The sequence below is a fragment of the Scomber scombrus genome, chromosome 23, assembly GCF_963691925.1.
Source record: "Scomber scombrus chromosome 23, fScoSco1.1, whole genome shotgun sequence".
Classification (NCBI taxonomy): Eukaryota; Metazoa; Chordata; class Actinopteri; order Scombriformes; family Scombridae; genus Scomber; species Scomber scombrus.
Window position 1 is genome coordinate 977,984 of NC_084992.1, and position 21,659 is coordinate 999,642.

The following is a 21,659-nucleotide window of genomic DNA, read 5'->3' on the forward strand; positions in this document are numbered from 1 at the left end:
TTGTTAGATGTCATGTATTAACCCTAACCCTTATCAAAATATGAAGTACAACACATTTTTCAAAGCTTGTTTTTCTACTTATCCATTGCTTTAAGTGGAATAAAATAAGGTATTCACCTGCTGGCATGAGTCAGGTGGTTGTTATCGGCCAATCATCAAGAAATACATTCTGAACTTCTACAGTAAATAAAAGATAAGAAGACTAATTTATTAAACAGATTACCTCCATCATGAATTATGAGCGCCACACGTCACACTATTTGATGAATTTGTTAGTCATTACAAAATGTGAAACACTTTTACAAAGTTTGAGACTAATTTACATTTTGGAAAATATTTTTACATCAAATAACACATAATTACCGTGGAGTGATAGTCTGTACCACCAGTATGTTCACTCAGCTGTTATATTAATAATAATATATGTATATATGAAATAAACTAGCTGCTACTGTCAGGCTGTTTTCTTCTTCTCTCGACACTTTCACAACTCGTCTCTTACTGGCTCTACAGCACCACCTGGTGGCGGAATTTATATATATATGTTACATTCTGAGTGATAGTCTGTACCACCAGTATGTTTACTCAGCTGTTATATAAAGTATAGACTCATATACGTATATTATAAAATAAACTAGCTGCTACTGTCCTGCTGTGTAGCACTGAACGAGTTTTCTTCTTCTCTCGACAGTTTCACAACTCGACTCTTACTGGCTCTACAGCACCACCTGGTGGCGGAATCTATACAACGCTTTACTCATGAATTGACCAACTGCAATGTAAATTTGTTTGTTTGTAAAAATGTCCACAAATACTAAATAGCAGGCTGTTGTTCAATACTAATTTTCAGCATTTAAATCAAAACACAAACACAGGTTCTACTTCCTGTGCAGAGACTGCAGAGAGTTTTCCATCATTTTCCTGTTTTATTATGTTTCTGTCACCATGTAAAGTCCGTCCTCTTCCTCTTCTGCTGCTACTGACACGCTGCTGTAACACTGCTGCTGGTTTCAAATCATTACAAACTATGATAAATAATAATAATGAAATATATTTTAAAAAACAAGAATGATTCAATTTAATGCTAATAATATATTATTAATAATAATTGATTCAACCAACATGTAAAAGCATATTGACTACGTTCTAAAAAGCACAATAAAATGAATTTAATGGATCCTCAAACAACACAGTGGTGACTCAAAGTGGAGGAAAATCAGCCCATATATATTACATCCATGACAAAGGACTGAGGCTAATAGGCTGAGAGTCAGGCTGGAGGATAACTACACGAGAAACAGGTTTGGAGCTAGCAGGTGAGCAACAACTTCAAGGTGCTGGAAGCTCAGCACATGAATGTTGCTGGACGGGCAGTAGGGGGCGTAGCGGAACCAGGCAAGGAGAATAAGGTGAAGGACATACAGGCATAATACATTACATTAAAACTAGGACTGTCAACGATGAATATTTTGTTTAATTGCAATTCATCGCTGAATTTCAATAGTTACCAGTGTATCTTGATTGGGAATCAAAAGAAAGTTACTTTATGAACTTTCACTTTTAGATTTATTTCAAATAGAAAAACACTTATAAATTGTGGTTTATTTAGTAGTGTGACTAATTTAGCTTTTTGCATCAGTAGGCTACCAAACAAAATGAGGTACTCTAGATCAGTGGTTCCCAACCTTTTTTCCTTGAAGCCCCCCATGCTTGTGTCTAAAATAATTATTTAAGGGTTCGGTTCAGGGCCATAGGTAAGGGTTTGACATCTTTCTGCTAGGTCCCTCCTCGGATTGCCACCTTATCGCGGTGGAGGGTTTGTGTGCTCAGAGGATTGTGGGAGTTTTACTGTCTGGAGCTTTCAGCTCCTGGTAGGGTTTCCCACGGCAGATTGGTCCCATGTGATGAGCGAGACTGAGAGTAATCCATAAGAAGTCAAGCTCTTACCAATGAGCCCTGAACCAAACCCTCAGCTGATTGGTCAGATTCTTCAGAGTCTTGTTTAAAACATTTAAAAAAACAGAAAACAGCTCTATTGTCCACCAATGTGCTGATGAACTGTCCGTGTGACAATGACGGAGCTTTGTTCATCACAAAGAGAAAAATCATTCAGACAAAATGTAAAAGACACAAAACTTTAAAAAAGACAAGAGAGACAAGAAATGCAGCTCAAAGTGTTTTATAGCAGAAGAAATGACATCCACCAAGTCCTTCACATTAAAAGTAGCATTAGAAAGAACATTAACGTAATAAAACATGGAAAATAAAAAAAGTAAGAATAATAAAATAATAAAAACCGTAAATATGAAAAGTGCAGTGTGATGTTTTATAAGTAATGATAAAAAGGTATTGATTAAAAAAAAATGAAACAGCAAAACTTCATATTGTTCACAAGGAATTTCAATGCTCAACTGTTTGAATGTATTATGACTGAGGTAAATATCTATTTTATATAGATAATAAATAATAATATTCTCTTAAAACAGTTTGTCTTCTCTTTTATTTACATACATTAATATGACTCAAAACATTCAGATAATTCTGCAGGTGAAGTTTTTACACATTTCTTCTGCAGAAATTTTCTTCACATTGTTTGTTAAAGTGCTCCATGGACAAAAAGGTCATATTTCATAATAACTGAATATATATGTTCATTCTTATATGTAGTTTTATAATGTGACAGGATTCAGGTGGTAAGTTTCTTTTCTGCAGAAGCGAATCCAGAAAATGATTTCTCAGAATCTCTCTGAGCCGTTGACCCATGTATCTTATCTTACCTGTAAATAAAACTGAGACAACACAGCTATTCATTATTTCCAGGACAAGGTGCAGTTTGAACCTTTATATCTAGTGATAAATCATAATCAAAGGCGGTTTTTGTTGACTTTTGAATGTCATACAGAAACTAAACATGGTTTATGGTCTTTACCTGTAACTGGGAAGTTTACTGGCCTCTCCACCATCTGAGTATCATATTACCAGTATTAGAGTCATCATAGTACCCCTGTGATGAAGTCATATAATGATGTACAGTCCATAAAAGTAAAACAGAAGTGGAGCTGATGGTCAGTCTGGTGTTAAGGTCCAACACACAGATCCTGTTTGACACTTAGCAGAGATGTTTCCTGTTTAAGCTGCTTTAACATGTGACTCTTTATAATAATCACAGTTTTAAACAACTGCTAAAAACTTTCAGTCTCCTCTCGACTGTCATTTAGGAGCTTTCTATCATCACTGCATCCCAAATCTACTACACACTCATTGAGAGCAGGTTGTTGTGTCTGTAGTGTGCTGTGTGATAAAGTGCAGAAATAAAATCAGATCACAACCTCTTGAACATAAAATCAACAATTCTAAAATACAGAAAACACAACATTAATCAGCCTTTCTGGACCAAAGTTAACATATATGACAAACTCTACATGAATGTTGCTGGACGGGCAGTAGGGGGCGTAGCGGAACCAGGCAAGGAGAATAAGGTGAAGGACAGGCAGGCAGAGTACATTACATTAAAACTAGGACTGTCTATGATTAATATTTGTTTAATTGCGATTCATCGCTGAATTTCAATAGTTACCAGTGTATCTTGATTGGGAATCAAAAAAAAGTTACTTTACTTTGACTTTTAGATTGATTTCAAATAAATACATTGTAGTTTATTTAATAGAGTGACTAATTTTGCTTTTTGCATCAGTAGGCTACCATACACAATGAGGTACTGTAGATCAGTGGTTCTACCCTAACCCTAACCCCTGCGGCACACACGCACAAAAAGAATAAAGTGATTAATTACAAACTTTAATTTGTATAAATAAACAGCAGTTGTAGGTTTTTTGCTTCTATTCCCTGTATCTTACAGTGTATATGGAAACATGTTTTTCCTTCCTCCTTCAGTCATCAGGTGTCTCACTCACACACACAAGAAACTTTTTTCCTTTAACAACCAGAGTCTGCATCATTACAAAAGAAAGACAGTGATTAATTGTCAGATATATCAGCAGCTATACCGTTTTCTTTCAACTGCAAGGACATTTAACTGTTTCTTCTCTCTGGGTTCTCTCTATATGTCATCCCTGTGATTGACTGGTACTTGTACTTTACTGTAGTACAGTTTGAGGGACTTGTACTTTACATGTGATGCGAGATGTGTGAATATATTTATTGTTTTACAGTTCATTTTTAAATGTCCTTCCTTATTTCTATCATTATTTGTATCTAGGACCAATATGGAAATACGTGATTATTAAACTGAAGTTGTGACAGAAACAGTAAAATAAAACCTGATAACTTACAGGAAGTCTGATGCAGTGTGCAGCAGTTAGGACCGCCCTGCTGCACTCAACAAATAAAGAGAGTTCCTGCTTGTAATGTTTAATTCACCTTCACATCATCAGAGGAGAGAGCATCAGTCCAGATCTAAACTACTGCACCAGTTGTAGACTGAATTAATGCACAACTTAAACCTGGATTTTCATTTATTGTAGTCTTTATGTTTTTCTGGTAACTTTGAGCTGATCAGTTTCTGTAAGCTTGTGAAACCTTCTCACACTCATTTTACTGTACGGTTAAACTGGACTTAACCTGAGGACTTCTGTGCTGAGTCTATTTTACAAAATAACTGGAAACAGCAGATTCTGGTTCTATGGCTGCTTCACTCATCTCTGTGCTGTTACTGTTCTTCTGTCTACTGCAGTCTGCCTCTGCAGGTAAGATGTTCGTGTGTGTGTGTGTGTGTGTGTGTGTGTGTGTGTGTGTGTGTGTGTGTGTGTGTGTGTGTGTGTGTGTGTGTGTGTGTGTGTGTGTGTGTGTGTGTGTGTGTGTGTCAGCGCAGCTAGGCGAGAATAGTAAATAATGAAAGGTGACGGGTGATAAATGTCATGCCACGTGCGAACACATGGGAAGCCTGTGTGCACGCTCGTCTCAACGTACAAATAATCATTTACTTTATGATGACGAATTTTGAGTTTAATATCTGCTTCGCTTCACAATTCAAGCAGTGCATGTATTTCCAGGAGAAAACGATGAGACTGTTTAGCATATTTAAGTCGTTAAGACGTTAACACGTTAAGGCGTTTGAAGTGTGGCTTTTGTACAATAGTGACACACGCGTTAACGCCTATAACACATAACTACAACATTTCGCAGATTCCGTGGTTGTTGAATAAATGTTCACATTTATTAGAATTTCATTTTTTTCCCTTTATAATTATTTTTAAAAACAAGGAAATAGCATGTCTACCCCAAAATTCATTTTTTTTTATAACTCCACATCCACTCTTTCATTTTTACGCCCACCATTACCACTAACACGTCAACATTTACGTCCACACTTCCATACATACTAGATTCCCAATCCTGCTTCACATATCCTATCCCTACGTCTCGGCTAGTTTACCAAGTTCTTATAAGGCTTCATTAATATCCTGCCAAACTTTCACAAACTGTTGTTTTGTATTGTTATCCTCAAACATGCTTTCTCTAGGTTGAGAAGGTACTTCATTAATCCTTTCCATTCCTGCAGGGTCGGTGCATGTTTGTCTTTCCAGTGTTTTAAAAATAACTTTTCATAAACCAACGAGGAAAAGAGGATCTTCCATCCCATGGGATACTTTACCCGTCTATCATCTGAAAAATACACTGTATAGCTGTGAATCAAAAAAACAAATCCAAAAATGGTTGTCAGATACTTGTAAAGTTGTAAAGTTGAGGTAGAATTTAAATTGTGTCTCATATGTATTATTAACCTTCTGACATTATAGATCCATTTCTTCTTGAATTCATTCATCCAGGGTAGGGTCCGTTGCACTGACGCCTGCAGGGGAAGACGCCATTTGTCCAAAACTCCGCAAAAGAGCATTGTAAAGTTCAAAAGTTTATATTTATTGGAAAAAAATGTATGTAATCATTTCCTAAATTCAGAACACATTTTTACCTAACTAAATTATCTGATTCAATCCATATTTATTGGTGTTTAGCCTTTCTAAAACAACTTTTTCAATTCGTCAAAAAAACTTTTTTTTTCCTGCTTGCCGCAATTATTTGTACACTGAGACGAGCTGCACACAGGCGTCCGCTGCGTTCGCACCACGAATAACCCCTCGCTATTTGATTTCCACAAACATTACACAGCGTGTGCCTGCACGCTTGTCTAGAATTGTTTATTTATTTATTTATTTTTTCAATGTATTGTGCGACACACAAACCTTACATACTTACAAACATATAGGGGGTGCAGAGGTACAAACAAAACAGTGTCATAAACAAAAGGCAGCAAAAATACTTTACAGGTCATTTCCACAGAATTTCTCCATAATATCGTATGTTTTAGCAGCTTTCTTATTTCTAATGTCCTTGATTGTGACAGCATAACGGTGCAGTTCTTGTCGAAAGAGTAAAATGTTTGGTTTAGATTTGTCCCATTTGTTTTTATGGATGTGAAATGTCCTCAAACTCATGATCCATTGACAGAAGAAACACAAATCTTTGTCTACCGTCCGGTCATCAAAGTAAATTAAAATAATTTTTCCTGGAAACTGATCGTTCTTCCTGTTTTCTCTTGTACAAAATGCTGAACATCTTTCCAAAAGGTTCTAGCGTACGTACATTGATAGAATAAGTTAGCAATGGTCTCATCTTCAAGTCCACAGAAATCGCACAAATATTCAATGTCCATTTTAAATCTTTCAAGTGTTTTCTTTGCAGGGTAGATTTGATGTAATATTTTAAACGAGACTTCTTTCACCTTGTTATTAAAACAGAATTTGTCACCAACCAGCCACGCTTTATGCCAGTTAACCTCTCCAAATTGTGCAGACCAATACATTTGACCTCTAGGCAGAATCATTGATTGTAAGCAGCTTCTCAAATATCTGTTAGAGCAGGATTTTTTTGTAATGTCTACTTCGCCAACAAAAATCTCACATTTATAATTTTCTGCAACAGCAGTATTTCTTTCAGTCCCTTTCAGAAGCTGCAGCGCCCCCTGTGGTAGTGCATCAAAGATCACAGCATATTTCTTCGGCGTAACTGGCAACTGAAATTTTAACAAGAATTCTCCATAAGAAAGTAAAAAACCTCGGTTGTTAATAAGTTGATTAACTAATAAAATTCCATGCTCCACCCAATCCTTATAAAACAGTGATTTGTTTTTATAAAGGATGTGTTCATTATTCCAAATATAGTAACTGGTTGGTGAGAAGTTATGTTTGTAGATCAGTTTCCAGGCCAGCAGAGCTTGTTTGTGAAAGTTTGACAGAAAGCTTTCCAACTTTGTAGTTACATTTCAACAAAAACTGTATTCCGCCTAATGATTTAAATACATGTATGAGAAAAGAGTTCCAGAAGTTGTTCTTCTGTCTGCTTAAGTTAATTAACCAGTTAATCTTAAAAGAGTTATTTAATGTTTCAAAAGTTAACACATCCAAGCCACCATCCCTCTTGGCGTTACACAAAATATATTTTTTTTAAGAAATGACACCTGTTCTTCCAGATAAAGTTAAATAAAATGTGATGTAGTTTCTTAGAGACTACTGCAGGCATTTTTCTAGTGCTAGAAACAAATATACAGATCTTGATATTCCTTCAGCTTTAGATAATAGCGTTCGGCCATTTAAGGTTAAATCCCTCATTAACCACATATGGTATTTTCTTTTTATTTGTTGAGTTATTGGTTTAAAGTTTACCTCTGAGCACCTGTTTTCATTTTTGTCAAGTACTACAGCCAGGTATGTCACAGTTTGTTTAACAGGAATCTCACTCAATTCTAGCAGATAACAGTGTTTAAGGGGAAACAGCACAGATTTACTAAGGTTCATTGTCAAACCAGAAACTTCAGAAAATTCCCTGATGCAATGAACAGCTGTGTCGAGTTCATTTTGGTTGGACAGAAAAATTGTTGTGTCATCCGCTAATTGAGCTAATTTGAATTCTCTACCTAAACCCTTATACCCTGAAAATTGCTTCTTTTAATATGTGTTGCCATGACCTGTGTGAGCAGCAGGGGTGTAGCACCAAATTCTGGGCCCCCATACATAAGCTTCCTGGAGGGCCCCCCACCCCACCCTAGACCCACCCCACCCTTACCCAAACACACACACTGTACTCTACCCTTACGTTGTTTTACTGTGGTTTGTGAATTGTGTTGTTTTCAGTTTGAGCTCACAGTATTGGAGATCGCAAGGCCTATTAATGACCCCCAAAGTAGACTATAACACACCTGTTAAAATTTACTTCCTAGGTTACTTCAAAAAATTGCTAAGGCTACTTTATAATAATATACAACCACACAAGACTCACCAGTCAGTCAGATTTTACTTTCAAAAGAAATGTAAACATCCTTCTGATTTTTTCCTCTGAATGTTTTTTTTAATTGTTCTTTAGACCAACTGATAAAAGAGATAACAGCAGAACCTGGCGATGATGTCACTCTGTCATGTCGAGCTCCAAACAACGTCAACATAACAATAGTTGAGTGGAGCAGATCTAACCCTGAGAAACAAGTCTACTTGAAGCGAGACGGGCACGTGGTGACAGCAGACCAGGATCCATCTTATGTGAACCGGGTGCAGCTGAAGGACGATAAGATGAAGAACGGTGAACTGTCTCTGATTCTGAAGAACGTGAGCAGCAACGATGAAGGAAGGTATGAGTGTCTCTATAAAGAGAAGACAGGAGGACGCAGGAAGAGAAGTGATATAAACATCGTCATCCACCTGAATGTTAAAGGTGAGTTTATAGATGTGAGAAATGATAATTAAAATACTGACAGATCAAAGTTAAATATGATCACATACAATAAACATCCAGAGCTCTTTCACTCAGACATGAGTTACATGAAGTTATAATGAAGCTTAAAGACTCAGGTGAGTCTGTACAGGTGAAACTTCACCTGTCTGAGAGCTGATAGCTCACAGCTGTTTTTCTGCAGGTCAAACATCTGGAAACAGATTATAGTTTATTTATTTACAGGCTGCAGACAAACCTCCAGTCTGACCACAGTATCTAACAGCTGATGAAGAAGTCATTCAGAATGTGTGTTAATGGTTCTGCTGCTCAGCCCAGTTTAACCAGAGAGACTTTTCTGATCTACATCAGTGGTTTAGATCCTAAAGTTAAACTGGAGCTTTGTTTCCACACTGTGTGACTGTCAGACTGGACTCCAGCATTGGAGCCAAGCCTCCACTTCACATCCCAGCAGTGATGTTGATGAGTAAAATGTTGCTTTAACTCACAGGAACCATGGTCAAAACCAGAGTCTGTCTCTCACATATTTCCATATCATCTATATTCATATATACTATATAATGTACAGCTGCCACATGTTTACATCAACAACACTAATGGATGGAACTGCCTAATGTAGTGAAACTAATCTTTTATTCATCCTTCAGATTTTTTCCTCTGAATGTATTTTTTATTGTTCTTTAGACCTACAGATCAAAGAGATAACAGCAGAACCTGGAAAGGATGTCACTCTGCCATGTGAAGCTCTAAACTATGTCACCATAACCCTTGTTGAGTGGATCATATCTGATGGATCTGTCTGCAAATTTGAAAATAGGCAAACGTTCCCAAAACAGCAACATCCATCTTATCTGAACCGTGTGCAGCTGAAGGACACTGAGATGAAGAATGGTGACCTGTCTCTGACTCTGAAGAACGTAAAGAGCAGCGACAAAGGAACATATGTGTGCATCTATGAAGGGAAGAATGGAGCTGATCCGATTAAACTCATGAAGATCGTCCACCTGCATGTTGAAGGTGAGCTTGTAGATGTGAGAAATGATAGTTCCACATCTGGACAGGAGTATGATCACTTTTTCACAGTTCCACATGTTTTGTTCTTCAGGCTTCAGCACATTGACTTGTAAATAAAATAATGGATACCACATTAAAGTCTCAGCTTTAATGTGACTATTTTTACATCAGTATAGAAAGAACTGTGAGGGAAATAAAACCCTTTAACACTAAAATGTGGAACTGTCCAAATACTTCTGGACTGTACCTGACAGCTGATACCTCACACCTGTTTCTGCTCTGCAGGTCCAACAGCTGGAAGCTCATGGGGTGTACAACTTGGATTAGGTCTGACAGTCGCTGTTCTGGCTCTGGCTCTTCTTGTTTATGTGATCTACAAGAAGTGTGATGACTAGATGATCCAGATGTTCTTCAGCAGCTTCGAAAGAATGAAAACGGTCTATAAACATCACTCATAACATCTCTGACACTCAGATGTGAAAACTCAACAGAAATTGAATCAACTAAAGTAAAACTAGAAATCTTTACTAGAAATCTTCTTCAGTAATTTTGGGAGGTTCAGGTGTGACTTCTTATTGAACCCCTCATTGGATTGCCACCTTATCGTGGTGGACGGTCTTCATCACAAAGATAAAAATCATCAAGACAAAATGTAAAAGAAACAAAACTTTGAAGACAATTAAAACTGAAACTTTGTAATGAGATTAATAATAAATACTGATGTTTAAAGTCACAAAGTGCTTTCCAAAGACAAAAAGGTGAACTAAAGTAGATCCAGTAAGAAGAAGCAGTGAGGTTAATGCATGAATTAGTGAAACAGAGAAAACTAAAAGAATAAACTGAGTTCAGAGAAATCGATTATAAAAAAGTTTGTTTTTAACAAAGATTGAAAAAAGGAAACAGACGAGCTTTAAAAGTAATGATTGAAATATAAAATCAATTGTAAAACGTTCAGGAAACCAGAGCAGAGATGCTGAATCAGCAGTTCTGTGACTCTGATTGGACGTTATGAGTCATGTGACTGCAGCACTCTGACAGCAACACACATTCATTCATTAGAATGAAAAACAATAAAAACATTTAATATGAACAAAGACACAAAGTTCATCATCCAGGAATATTCCTCAACTGTTAATGAGGAAAAATTTCTTTTCTATTTGATTCTTTCTGCTTTTTTCTGATAGCAATCAGAAAGCTTGTTTTAGTCAGTAAAACTTTATTTAACTCAGGTTACAAAGTGTTTTACATCGAGATCGACTCACAAAGAAAAAGATAAAAACACATGAAAACAAACAGCTGACGATTTAAAACACGTAGAAAAAGAAATGAAATATAAATGTAGATTTATATCAGTAATAAAACTTATTTAAAATATCCTGAAAACAAACAAACAGTGTGGAGCTTCTTCATAGTTTGATTCTCAGCTCGTCCTGCTGATGATTCAACGTGTAAAACTCTGAACTATAAATATCTCTACGTGGTTAAAAAAGAAAGTTTGTTTGTAGAAACTTGTTTATAAATGAGTTAAATTTAATGAACTTTGTGGAGAAAATACAACGTATTGAATTCTGTGTTCAGATGTAAATTAATGTGAAACAGATTTTACTTGTTGAGTCTTAATTAAAACACTTTGATAATAAATCAGATAAAAACAGTTTAAATAATTCACAGCTGTAAATAAAATCTTTATTATTGCACTTCAATAAATTACTGATGATCTATTTTAGAATTTTTCTAAAGTTTCAGAAACAATGAAATGAATCAAACATTTTACTCATGTTGTAACTTTACTTCTTTATGTGATGATCTTACAGTTAAACTGATGTAAATGTTTCTATTAGAATAATGTTGATAAAAGTAGTGAAATATATTTACTTGATTTTTATACATTTATAAATTGTATTCTTTTTTAAAATCTCTTCTATTTTTTTTTACTATGTACTATTTGTACTATTTTGAAATTGTTGTTATTTTTATATTCCATCATTTCCTTTTCTTTCCTCTTAGTTTTTTGTTCTTTTTTTAAAATTGCTCTAAAACAGCAGAATTTCGTTGTACTGCTATGCAATGACAATAAAAGCATTGAATTGAATTGAATTGAATTGAGTTGAAAGTTTGTTAAAGTGTCCAAAGCAAAACCTTCCACTGTGATACATTTCTACACATGAAGTTACATCAATCAATCAGACCTTATTTACAGAACACCTTTAATACAAGTTAGTGGAGTTCAAGGTGCTTCACAGTCTATTGACAAGCTGATAATGAGACAGAACAAGAGACAACAAAGAAAAGATTTCATTTGCAAGTTCATTTATTTATTTCTGATTTTAAAACTGCATTTTGAAATTCAGTTATTAATTTGGGCATTCATTAGTGCATTTTCTAAATGTTTTTTTTTGTATTTATTCATTTTTTGTTGGCAAATTACAGCAAATCAAACAGCAAGTCACTATTACATGCTACAAAGCAAACTTTTTCTCCCTGTTCTCCCTCCCATCCCCTCTTCCCCTCATCAAATAAGTATAAGAAACATGGGTTAAAGCAATAAAAATAAAATAAAAATAGTGCAAAAATGAATAAATAAATAATGCTGATAACAATAGAACCCTGGATAGGGTATATAGTTGTGTATATACATGCCCGTATGAACACAGATACACGTACATTCTATGAGCTGGGAGCGCAGTGTTCTAGTAGGTTCATAAGGTTCTATGAGCTGGGAGCGCAGTGTTCTAGTAGGTTCATAAGGTTCTATGAGTTGGGAGCGCAGTGTTCTAGTAGGTTCATAAGGTTCTATGAGCTGGGAGCGCAGTGTTCTAGTAGGTTCATAAGGTTCTATGAGCTGGGAGCGCAGTGTTCTGGTAGGTTCATAAGGTTCTATGAGCTGGGAGCTCAGTGTTCTAGTAGGTTCATGAGGTTCTATGAGCTGGGAGCGCAGTGTTCTAGTAGGTTCATAAGGTTCTATGAGCTGGGAGCGCAGTGTTCTAGTAGGTTCATAAGGTTCTATGAGCTGGTAGCTCAGTGTTCTAGTAGGTTCATGAGGTTCTATGAGCTGGGAGCGCAGTGTTCTAGTAGGTTCATAAGGTTCTATGAGCTGGGAGCGCAGTGTTCTAGTAGGTTCATGAGGTTCTATGAGCTGGGAGTGCAGCGTTCTAGTATGTACATAAGGTTCTATGAGCTGGTAGCTCAGTGTTCTAGTAGGTTCATGAGGTTCTATGAGCTGGGAGCGCAGTGTTCTAGTAGGTTCATAAGGTTCTATGAGCTGGGAGCGCAGTGTTCTAGTAGGTTCATGAGGTTCTATGAGCTGGGAGTGCAGTGTTCTAGTAGGTTCATAAGGTTCTATAAGCTCTTTAAGATATGATGGAGTCTGATCATTAAGAGCTTTAAAAGTAAGGAGAAGGATTTTAAATTCTATTCTAGATTTTACAGGAAGCCGATGCAGTGAAGCTAAATGCAGTAATATGATCTATTTCTAGTTTCTGTCAGAACGCGTGCAGCTGCATTCTGGACCAGTTGGAGAGTCTTTAGAGATTTATTAGGACAGCCTGATAATAATGAATTACAATAATCCAGCCTAGAAGTAACAAATGCATGGATTCGTTTTTCAGCATCATTTTGAGACAGAATATGTCTGATTTTTGTAATACAGATGAAAAAAGGCAGACCTTGAAATTTGTTGTGGGAATTAAAGGACAGATCCTGGTCAAATATAACTCCTAGGTTCCTTACAGCAGTACTGGAGGCCAAAGTAATGCCATCCAGAGTAGTTATATCATTGGATAATGATTTTCTGAGGTGTTTTAGGGCCAAGCACAATAACTTTAGTTAGTTTAGTAGCAGGAAGTTACAGGTCGTCCTAATTGCTATTGCAAGAATAAACAGTAATGGGGATAGAGGGCTTCCTTGCGGGCAACATGTAGATACATTAAAATGTTTAGAGACCACATTATTGGTTAAGACTTCTGCAGTAAGTCCTGTACAAAGCACTCTGACTCATTTACAAAATCTATCTCCAAAGCCGAAGAAATTCAAATATGTGACTGAATGTGTGTCTCTCTCAGAGGAGCCATCTTTCATGAAGTCATGTTTGTTTCCTAGTTTAAGGTTTTCCTCCTGATCAATACATCAATAACTGTATCAGAAGATGCTGATCAGATTTCAAGTCTGCCCACCAAAGGACACTCACTGATCAAAATGAGAAAAACACTCCAAATTATTGGTTAAGACTTCTGCAGTAAGTCCTGTACAAAGCACTCTGACCCATTTACAAAATCTATCTCCAAAGCCAAAGCGGGTAAGTATTCGAACAGATAAGGCCATTCGACACGGTCGAAGGCCTTCTCCGCATCAAGTGAAAGCAAGGCTGTGTCTTTCGCCGCTCTTTGATGTGTAAAATATTCAGTACTCGCCTGACATTGTGAAACCCTTGTCTACCTTGGATAAATCCAAATGGTGTTTTAAATGACTGTTTTGAAGTTGCTTTTTGAAATCCCTTTTTATAATTCCTCTTTTTAATTGGCGTGACCATTGTGGACTTCCATACACTTGAGGATACGTTCAAAAGTCTTGAAATTTTCCAGATTGACTGACCTTCATGTCTTAAAGTAATGATGGATTGTTGTTTCTAATATAGATTAGAGCAGTAGTCAAATAGGGCTATTCACTGCATAGACCTTTGTAGCAACCCTACCTCTGCACAACACAACTGATGGTCTGAAGGCAAGAAATTCCAGAAAATAACTCTTAACAAGGCTCACCTGTTAATTGAAAACCATTCCAGGTGGCTACTTTGAAGAATCTAAAATCTAAAACATATTCTGGTTTGTTTAACATTTTTTTTTGTTTACTATATAATTCCATATGTGTTCCTTCATAGTTTGGATGTCTTCAGTATTAATCTACAATGTAGAAAACCCATTGAATGAGAAAGTGTGTCCAAACTTTTGACAGGTACTGTATTTCACTGTAAGGTATGCGCCAGTGACTTCAGACCAGTTTTTTTTGTCAGTAGCGCAATCGCTTTCCTCTGCCTGAAAACAGCAATGTGCCATACCACACCTCATTTTGAAATCAACAAGCAAGAAAATGACAACTGCATCCTCTGAAACTAACAAAGACACATGTGTCGTGCGCCGAGCACAAGATGGGGCCCATTATGTTGTCAGTGAAAACAGGGACTTCATGGGGGCTTGTCCAAAATAAAAGGTCATAAAATAGACCTGCCTCATATCAGGACAGCTGTCTGGTTCTCTCTCAGCAACGTGGTTTGAAACTTAAGAATGAACTGAACTCAATACTTTATAAATATGATGACATATTGACAACTAGAGAAACAAAATGGAGGAGCAGGAGAGAAACGTGGTTTGAAGCTTCTGTTTTTATCAAAGCAGCATCTCCCCCACTCTCTCTGTCTGAATCAGGAAGCAGTTCAGTCTGAGCTTATGTGACAACAAACTGCAGTTCATTGTTTAATTTCTGTGTTTGTATTAATTAGTTTTATGTAAAGTATCAAAGTTCAGATGAAACTCTGATGTGAAGTCAATACTTTATAAATATGATGCAGTTATGATGCATGTGTGCTTTGTGGTTTTGGGTCAAAGTCCCAAGTATCACATTCATCTTGCTACACGAGTCCTGTGACAACGAACTCACACTGAGCCGTGCTGACTTCCTGTTTTCTTGTTAGTGATTTTTATTTGAAGCTCAGACAGCAAAGGTGTGACTTTTTGTTCCTCTAACTGCAGATGTGTTAACATGGAGTCTTTTAAACCTTTCTGTTCATTTCTAGCTTTACTTCAGTCAAAGATTGTCTCCTGTGAAGAGTCTCCACTCGACTCATTTAGCAGCTTTGTATCATTTTTCTGACTGTGTCCTAAATCCACAGCATTGAGTCTGTAGTGTGTTTAAAGTGGAAAAGAGACTAAATTCAGTTACTCAAAGCAGCGAGTTTGTAGACTAAATACTGTGGATTGAATCTCATCAAGAGAAGAAGAAAAACAGCTGTAGTCAGCTTCATTTGTTGTTTACTGACTGACTGACTGACCGACCGACCGCCCGACCGACCGACCGCCCGACTGACTGACTAACTGACTGACTGACTGATTGTCTCTCTCAGAGGAGCCATCTTTGATGAGGTCGTGTTTGTTTCCTAGTTTCAGGTTTTCCTCCTGATCATTAACTGTATCAGAAGATTCTGATCAGACTTCAGCTCTGTTCTGTTTGTGCAGAGAGTCTCTCTGATTGGTCGATGTGGATCATGGAAACTTTATCAGTTCATTTATTTATCATGGCAACAGTTTTTAATGTCACTTATTTTTTTATTTCAGTATCATGATGATCTTCAGGTGAGTCATGTTTACACTGTAAATAATAAGAGTTTGTTTTTCACACTATAAATACAGAAACACAACATTAATCAGCCTTTCTGGACCAGAGCTAACATACAAACTCTACATGAATGCAGAACATGTTATCTACTGTCTGCTGAAAATGTGACCTGACCACTTATATCTTTAAACCTCAGTGATGCATTTCAGCAGTAAGGTGTCAGATTCTTTCTCTTCCTGTGAATTAGTTTTTACCGAACATGCAACAGAAAGTAGACAGTTCCTGTTAAAGTCATACAAGGGAAGTCCAGATCACCAAAGGCCACAAAAAGTCCACTATCAGCTCTGATAGCTGCTACATCCACATGTAAAGGCTGCAATTATTATTTCCTCAATTATCCATTTAGTTAATTTATCATTTATATTTTACCTTCATTTTTTCAGGAAGATTTCATTGGGATTAAAATTCCTGACCAAGACAGACAGGCAGTAACATAACATCACATGGCATTTTCCCTCATAAACCTGCTCACCATGAAACTCGAATAAAAGCATCATTTGAATTACAGACATGGAGGCAAAGTGTTTAACAGTTTGAATATCTGGTCTTGTTTGCCCTGAGGGTATTGTTTTCTCTCTAGGTGTTCAGCGTCATTTCACTTCCTGGTGACTGAGAACAGACAAAGAGACAAACATGTTTAAAGACACTGGAATGATTAAGCTAATAAAACTGAGAGAAAAGCTTCCCTGGATGCTGAGAATACTTTCAAGCACATTTCAAAACTCTGAATAAATAGAAACAAAAGAAGTTTAATTTCTCATAAAATGAAAGAGACCAGTAGCTCTTTAACTGCATCCAAAGAGACATTCAGATGGTTACTTTACTTTATTTGAGTATCTCCAAGTTGGCTCAATTTATAGCCTAAATCTATGACAACTGAGAGGGAGACATTGTACTTTTCCATTTTACTTTTTATTTGTCAGGGAGTTTCTTCACAGATGAACAGATATGAGACTATAAATACAATAGAAAGTAGTTGTGAGTGATCACCTTTATCTGATTATGAAACTTTTTGATCCTGATGGGAGTGGTCTCTTCCAAGATGACAAAGCTCCCATTCACAGGGAACGAGCCCTGAAAGGTTTGATGAGTGTGATAATAAGTTGACTCATATGCTATGACCTCCACAGTCACCACAGACTCAACAGACGTGGTAAACAGTATTCTCCACCATCATTACAATACAACAGTAAATGAGGGAATATTGTGACGGCCTGCCCCTCTGTCTGCTCATTGGCTGTGTGACTTCCCTGGGTGGAGGTTGGGACAGGTCGTCCGGCCAATTTGCCTCACCTGTGGGTGTATGGGGAACCGGGGATTTAAGGGCTGTCTGAACATTTGTTCTCTCTCTTGCTGCTTCCAGACTGAGATTTGGTATCAGGTTTCCACCTGCTATGTGGAACTAAGTATTATTTCCTCCTGCATTCAACATTTCACACAACATACTTCACTCATCCATACACTGCATACATGGCTGTCCCTCAACATTACATTTCATACATATTTTTGGTTGACTTTTATCTAAGTTTACCTTATATCTGTTTAGAGTGACCTAATTTCTACTTAAATGATTTAACCATTATTTACTTTCAAGTTAAAATGATTTGTTATTTCATGTGTGGACTCCCTTTTTGCCCGGTTTTGAAGAAAGGTGTTCATCCCTCCAGTAGAGAATCTAGGATCAATGCCAAGGAGCAATGCGGCTGTTGATCACTTTACTAAGACATGGTTACCAGTCTGTATCATCTGCTGTTGTTTAAATAGAAAAGCTGAAAAATTTTCCTGAAGACAACAAGAGAATCTGATCATGGCTTCATATCACAAAAACATCCTGAGTCTAAGAAGGTAATATTAATGTTATATAAAATATTAACGACAAATATAAATGTAAAAAAAAAAGAACTGAGTGTCAGTATTTCCATTCCCTACTGGAAACCTTTGTCCATGTCCCACAGTTCAGCCACGTCAGATCATTACTATAGAAGAATTCTAAATAGTTTGATGTTCATCTCAACACCCACCTCACACTTCAAGAGCATATGCGAACTTTGGTGATTGTGACAATGATGATGATAGCACGCAGCAGAAGAAAAGGCAAGCGGGCCGGCTTGCTAGCTAAGATAAAAGCTAGTAACATACGCGCTCTTCCAACACTCTTTATGGCTAATGTCCACTCGTTAGACAACAAGATGGACCTAATGCAACTCCGACTGAGTAGCTACAGAGAAATGCTGAACTGCTGTGCATTGCTCTTACCAGAAACATGGCTCAACAACATGACAGACTCAGTTTACCAGATCGACGGGCTACTCCTCTTACAAGCCGACCGTAACCACATTTTGGGGAAATCTCATGGAGGGGCCTCTGTGTCTACATCAATAAATGGTAAGTGGACTGTATAGCGCTTTTATAGTCATTATGACCCCTCAAAGTGCTTTTACTCTGTCTCATTCACCCATTCATACACTGATGGCAGGGGCTACCACAGAGTGCCAACCTGACCATCAGGGTCAAGCTAACCATTAATTAACATTCACACACCATTGGCGCAGCAACAGGAGCAATTTGGGGTTAAGAGCTGGGAATCGAACTGTCAATCTTCCAATTGGAGGACAACCGCTCTACCTCCTGAGCCACAGACGCCAAGGGCTGGTTGTCTCATGAGCAGCCATTGTTCTGAATCTGTGGAATATGTTACTGAAATAAAACAACTACGTTATGTTATATTTTTTTTAAACTTTTTTTTTTGTAACTTTTCATGTATAGGAGTTATTCAGGTTGTTAATACAGAACTAGAAAAAGAAAAAGAAAAGACAAATACCAGACACAGAAAGACAAAAAACTGAAAAACTAATCAAAAAGAAAACACAAATAAAAGAGAGGTCCAGGGGTGGTCCCTAAGCCAAGGCAAGTTTGCCTAATCCAACACAGAATACTGCGCATGATACATACAATAATTATGAATAGTCAGTCTCATGGGCTAAATAAGCATGCCTTTTTTTGCCACCTTTTTTTTTTTACCCAGCTCTTTTTGGAGGCGTATGGAATAGGTCATTTGCTCTAAGACATGTAGATGTTTTACAATGTTAACAAAGATAACTATAGTGGGGCAGTTTTTCTGGAGCCAACATTTTGTGATAGCCTTTTTGATCGCAGCCAGCAATACCTTAAAAAGATAAATGTCCTTTTTGCTGAGTCCTTCTGGGATATGTCCAAGATAAAGGGTTGTGAATGATGTATAAACATTAAAACACAGAACCTTTGAAATGATCTTTGTCACTTCCCTCCAGAAAATCTGGATGGAGGGGCAGGACCAAAATATGTGGGCATGATCAGCCATGACCTCTCTACATTCCCTCCAACAACTCAGTTGTGTACCAGTCTGTTTTGACTTCTGCTTAGGAGTAATGAAAAAGTGAATTAAGTTTTTCCAAAAAAAGTCTCTCCAGGTCCAGGAGTTAGTGGAAGATGATTGTTTCCCAGGCATCCAACCACATGTCCTCTGTTATCTCAATGTCCAACTCTTTTTCCCATCGTTGTTTTACATAGTCTGTGGTGTCCGTATTCAATGAAGTGATGCCATGGTATAACTTACTTATAAGACCTTTGTTGCTCCCAGAGTTATAAGCGTCCACAAATATATGAATCATTTCTGGTGGATCTGTTGGGTTACGACCTTTCAACTTTTTACAAAAATAATCACAAAGCTGTAAATACCTGTAAAAGTCATGAACCACCCAGCCCATAAGTCTGACATAAATTATTAAAGCTATTAAACTCCCATTTTTTAACAATGTTGCATATGGAGGTGATACTATAGTAGATCCATTCTCTATATCTATGGTCTTGTGATGCCGGTGTGAATTCAGGGTCATGTGCTGGCCATCTAAGCAATTTAATCTGTTTTTGTAAGTTGGAATCGTTTAACAACTTCCCCCCATACCTTCAGTGAAAAATTCACCCATTGGCTTGCTGTCTGTAACATTTCCTTGTCCAATCCCACACAACCAAGCACCGACTGTATTGGAGCGTCTGTTAAGGATAACTCCATGGTCTTCCATTTGGCCACATAAGATGAGTTACACCAGTATACAAGAGGTCTCACAAGAGGTCTCACAGCCCAGGCTGCAAGATAATAATCCCTCAAAGATGGGAGAGCCATGCCACCCCTCTTCAACGGAAGCTGAAGGGTAGAACATTTAACCCTTGGCTTCTTTTTATCCCAAATAAATCTGTGTGTTTATTCCATTCTCTAAATTGTTTCAGAGGGACTTCTACTGGAAATGATAAGAAAAGATATAATAGTCTAGGGAGGATATTCATTTTGACTGATCTGATTCTGCTACCGAAGTCAAGGGGGGAGCAGGCCATCATATATTTTTTCTATTAATACAGTTATAGTTAATATTGAGTAACTGAATACCCTGAGTATTCCCCATATGTTTCAAACATTTTCATTAATAGAGGTAGGCCCGATCCCGGGTCCTTTATTGTGACCAATACATCGTCCGCGTATAGACTTATTTTATACTCCACTGCTCCTATGGAAATACCATTTAGTCCTGTCTCCTGGTGTATTGCTTGGGCTAAAGGTTCGATAAATAAATTGAAAAGGTTGGGCAGAGGGGACAACCCTGCCTGCAACCACGTTGTAAAGTTATGGAATTGGAGAGACTGCCAATTACTTTAATCCTTGCGGTGGGAGAGGAGTAAAGTGCCTGAATACAATATATAAAATCTTTATTGAAGCCAAATCTGTCCATTACTAGATAGAGGAACTTCCACCCGAATGAGTCGAAAGTTTTCTCTGCATCTAAGCTGAGAATGATAGCATCGATCTGATCTTCATTAATCCATTCGATAATATGTAACGCTCTCCTTATATTGTCTTGTGTTTGTCTGTTTTTCATGAATCCCGTTTGGTCCTCATCTATTAACAGAGGCATTGCTGTTTCCATCCTTTTTGCTAGAATGGTGGCATACAGTTTATAGTCCGTGTTTAAAGCACTGATAGGTCTGTATCCTTTACAATCCATTCTGTCCTTCCCTTCATTAGGGATCACAGTTATGAAGGCCTCTCTCCAGGAGGGAGGGAGAGAGCCTTCTTTTAGGATATAATTAAAGCAGGACTCCAACAAAGGAAGCAGGTTTGCTCTCATTGACTTTCTGGGGGGAAACGTCAGTGCCAGGTGATTTGTTAGTGTTCAAACTTAAAATGGCTTTACTTATTTCCTCTTTTGTTACTGGTGAGACAAGTTTAACATGAATTTCTTTACCTTGTGCTTAGTACTTAATCAACAATAATACTTGCTTCCCTGACATCTCTACATCACTCTTTACAGATTTTTTGTCAAGAAAACCAGCATGTCAACGTTTGATGGTTTTAGACATGAGCGCTGACATGTGACAACATTGCCACTAGCACTAAACAATCTTTCTGATGGCGAACTGGTGGCTGGTATGCACAGGCATTTACGAGCCAGTTTGCTCAGCCAGTTAACATTGTGCACTCTCCA

The 21,659-nt window shown here is 37.3% G+C and overlaps 2 protein-coding genes across 2 annotated transcripts in view; both read left to right on the plus strand.

Annotated features, from left to right (window-relative positions):
• The window catches only part of LOC134006258 (uncharacterized), a 232,030-nt gene extending 229,547 nt beyond the window's left edge, over positions 1-2,483 (plus strand). The window contains exon 9 of the mRNA XM_062445345.1: positions 1,735-2,483. The gene's annotated coding sequence lies outside the window, so the exon portion shown is untranslated. The remainder of the gene's footprint in view (positions 1-1,734) is intronic.
• A 939-nt stretch (positions 2,484-3,422) lies between these two features.
• Positions 3,423-10,151, plus strand: LOC134006264 (putative selection and upkeep of intraepithelial T-cells protein 1 homolog). Its single transcript, XM_062445351.1, has 6 exons — positions 3,423-3,499; positions 4,694-4,706; positions 8,151-8,199; positions 8,380-8,724; positions 9,427-9,759; positions 10,042-10,151. The coding sequence occupies exons 1-6, from the start codon at positions 3,423-3,425 to the stop codon at positions 10,149-10,151; spliced, it is 927 nt and encodes a 308-aa protein (XP_062301335.1).
• Positions 10,152-21,659: the final 11,508 nt, after the last annotated feature.